The sequence below is a fragment of the Oncorhynchus mykiss genome, chromosome 22, assembly GCF_013265735.2.
Source record: "Oncorhynchus mykiss isolate Arlee chromosome 22, USDA_OmykA_1.1, whole genome shotgun sequence".
NCBI lineage: Eukaryota > Metazoa > Chordata > Actinopteri > Salmoniformes > Salmonidae > Oncorhynchus > Oncorhynchus mykiss.
In genome coordinates, this window is record NC_048586.1 from 45,456,121 (window position 1) to 45,459,507 (window position 3,387).

Sequence of the window (3,387 nt, forward strand, 5' to 3'; positions counted from 1 at the left end):
ATAAACAACGTTGATTCAACCAGTGTTTGCCCAGTGGGTGTAAAACTCTGAATGCAACTTTTTTATTTTAGGGAATTTTCATATATATCTGTTTTCCCATTTAGAAATTAAAACACCTTATGTATCTATTCTCCCCATTTAAAGAAGTCATAAGTATTTGTACACCTTCACTTGTAATGTATTAAAGGTAGTAACCCTTTAAACTTAATGTTCAGTTGAATTATGTATTTAGATATTGGTTCACTTACCCTGTAATCAGTCTATGAACTGATCTTAGTCTGTGCCACTCTGACATTGCTCATCCATATATTAATATATTCTTAATTCCAGTCCTTTACTTAGATTTGTGTGTATTAGGTATTTGTTGTGAGATTGTTAGATATTGCTGAACTGTCGGAACTAGGTGCATAAACATTTCGTAACACCCGCAATAACATCAAATAAACAAATGTTTTTGACCAATAACGTTTTATTTTATTTCTACTGAGTCACTGCAATCCATCACTGCCAAGAAACAAATGAATAAACTCTTTACTAATCCATTATAAATTATTTAGTGTGATACCCACTCTCTATATTCATTCAGCGTAAACAGCATCTCAGAGTTCTGCTCTGGTGTGACCCCTGACCTGGCAGCAGTGATGGCGTGAGAGTAGTGGTACTGTTCATACCCAGTATGTTGAGGTTGAAGTGTCTGCTGTGGTCTCCTGCACTGTTGTGTTGAATAATTAATGTAAATACTGTAGTAGTTATTTACAAATGTGAGAATACCTAGCTGAATAACATTACACCAAAGGGGGCTTAATATTAAAAGGTGAGCAGACTGTAAATTCCTTACAAATGGTTTATTACTGAATGTTATTATAAAGTGTTACCCATAATTGCATATTCTTACATTTTACCATCAACTACCTACACAATACAGAAGTTATTTAGACCTGGACGTTATCTGATATCATGCATATTGAACATTTCAATTTTTCTACACTTGATAAAGACACAATTGAGCCACCAGAGGGAGGTGTTAAACAACAAATAGAACAACTCATTATGTCCTGGGAATGCACTTTTAGAATACTTACTATTTATCATCATGTAACACAGAACAACCACAGCCTTAGGTATTTGGAGTACACAATCCACAATGACTACAATGTATTTTATAAAACAAGCTTATGCCTTCTCCAAGTCATTCCAATACAATCCAGACAAATCATTCTGTATCAACACCACATGTATCTATCATGACAACACTGAGATCAGAAATGTCGATATGTTGTTACATGAAATAATTACAACAATTGTAGAACAAAACCACATCAAACCGATGTTTGCCGAACTAAGGAATAAAATTATAAGAACTATGAACCTCTTATCTTCAAAGTTAAAATAAGTTTAGTTGTCACTTTAAACCATGGATAAAGGAAAGCATAAATGATTGGATTAATTAAGGAATTAACAAATGACAGAAAACTGATGAAATATGATAATAAATGATCACGTAAAAAAGAAAAAAAATAGAAAACAAATAGAGATGGAATCCAACAAAGGAGATAGTTGAAAATGACAATAGCTAGAGTTTTTGCTGCTTTTCTCTCAGACTTATTTGCCTGTACAGTTTTAACACCAGAGACACTAGCAGCCTCTTTTGAAAATACCTTTCTGGCCTGTGATCTGGCCACCACAAAGATTTTCAAATAAAGTGTTATAATAACAGAGCACGGGACAACCATTGTAATTACAAGATCAGTGAAATTAACCCAGATTGACCCTTCAACAGTAGTACATTCTTTCAAACACCTACTTGGTACCTGTACATTTACAAAGTATGTAATATTAGCAGCACGGTATATGATACAACAACACCAGGTAATGGAAATACAACACATGATTCTCGTTGTTGTTATTTTAGAGTGGTACAATAAGGGATCACACACAGCAACATAGCGGTCAATAGATATCAAGACCAAATTGCCCAGAGATAAAGAAGTACATAAACAAGCAATGTAGATCGGAAACACACAGAAATATTTCCCAAAACCCCAGCATGGTTCCATTATTGCTACAGTCATTACTGGTATCACAATCAGTCCCACCAGGAGATCTGACACAGCCAGAGAGAGGAGAAGCAGGTTGGTTGGAGTGTGGAGCTGCTTGAAGTGAGAGATGGAGATGATCACCAGTAGGTTCAAAAATACTGTAACTGCTGAAATCAATGAGAAGAAGATGTACAGTGTTATGTAGATAGATGTCGACAGCAAAGCCTTTCTGCAAGAAGAGTTTCTGTCCTGAAAACAGTATTGAACATCTTCATGTTTCTCCATTTGTAATAAAAAGTAAAAATGCTGAGGTCCTGCTCCTGCTTGGTCCTGTGTGTGACCCTGTCAGGTCCGCCTTCTGGCAAACTCTGAGCTCTGCCTCTCTATTTATCCCTGAGTTACTGACAGAAACTCCCCTCCCAGGATTCTCTCTGCACACACACACACGCACGCATGCACACACACACACACACACACACCAACAAAACATACACAAGTGAACACACAAATGTAATGTTGGATAAACAAATAATTTGTGAAAGCATGATGTAATGTATGATGTGATTGGCTGTTGCTGTGCCCACCTAGCCTGTCCTTCAGCCTTACTGATCGTTAGAGATGAGAGAAAAGGTACATTTATTCAATTGAGCATTTTAATAGGGAAACTATAGCATGGGTGATGTTTTGGTCATTCAAAGGCTATTTTATAAGACTAACTGTTTTAGGCCATGTCAGAGCTCAGTTTGGACCATAATCCACAACCTCAGGCCACATGATGGCACTCCACATTTCAGCTGGTTAGTGTGTATGTCACGCCCTGACCATAGTTTGCTTTGTATGTTTCTATGTTTTGTTTGGTCAGGGTGTGATCTTAGTGGGCATTCTATGTTGTATGTCTCGTTTGTCTGTTTCTGTGTTTGGGCCTGATATGGTTCTCAATCAGAGGCAGGTGTTAGTCATTGTCTCAGATTGGGAACCATATGTAGGTAGCCTGTTTTGTCATTGTGGGTTGTGGGTTGTGGGTGATTGTCTATGTGTAGTGTTTGTGTTCAGCACGATTGTTCATTAGCTTCACGGTTGTCACTTTGTTCTTTTTTAGTGTTCCGCTTTGGTCCTCTCTTTCCACCGAGGACAACCGTGACAGAATCACCCACCACAAAAGGACCAAGCGGCGTGGTAACGGGCAGCAGCAGCGCCTGAAATTTCAGGACTCCTGGACATGGGAGGAGATTTTAAACGGAGAAGGACCCTGGCCACAGGCTGGGGAATATCGCAGCCCCAAAGCAGAGCTGGAGGCAGGGAAAGCTGAGCGGTGGCGATATGAGGAGGCAGCACGGCAGCGCGACAG

General features: G+C 38.6%; 1 protein-coding gene across 1 annotated transcript; it reads right to left on the bottom strand.

Annotated features, from left to right (window-relative positions):
• Positions 1-1,105: 1,105 nt before the first annotated feature.
• LOC110501936 (trace amine-associated receptor 13c-like) lies at positions 1,106-2,508 on the bottom strand. The gene has a single exon (XM_021579814.2). It carries the CDS (start codon positions 2,322-2,324, stop codon positions 1,362-1,364), a length of 963 nt encoding a protein of 320 aa, XP_021435489.2. The 5' UTR covers positions 2,325-2,508; the 3' UTR covers positions 1,106-1,361.
• Positions 2,509-3,387: the final 879 nt, after the last annotated feature.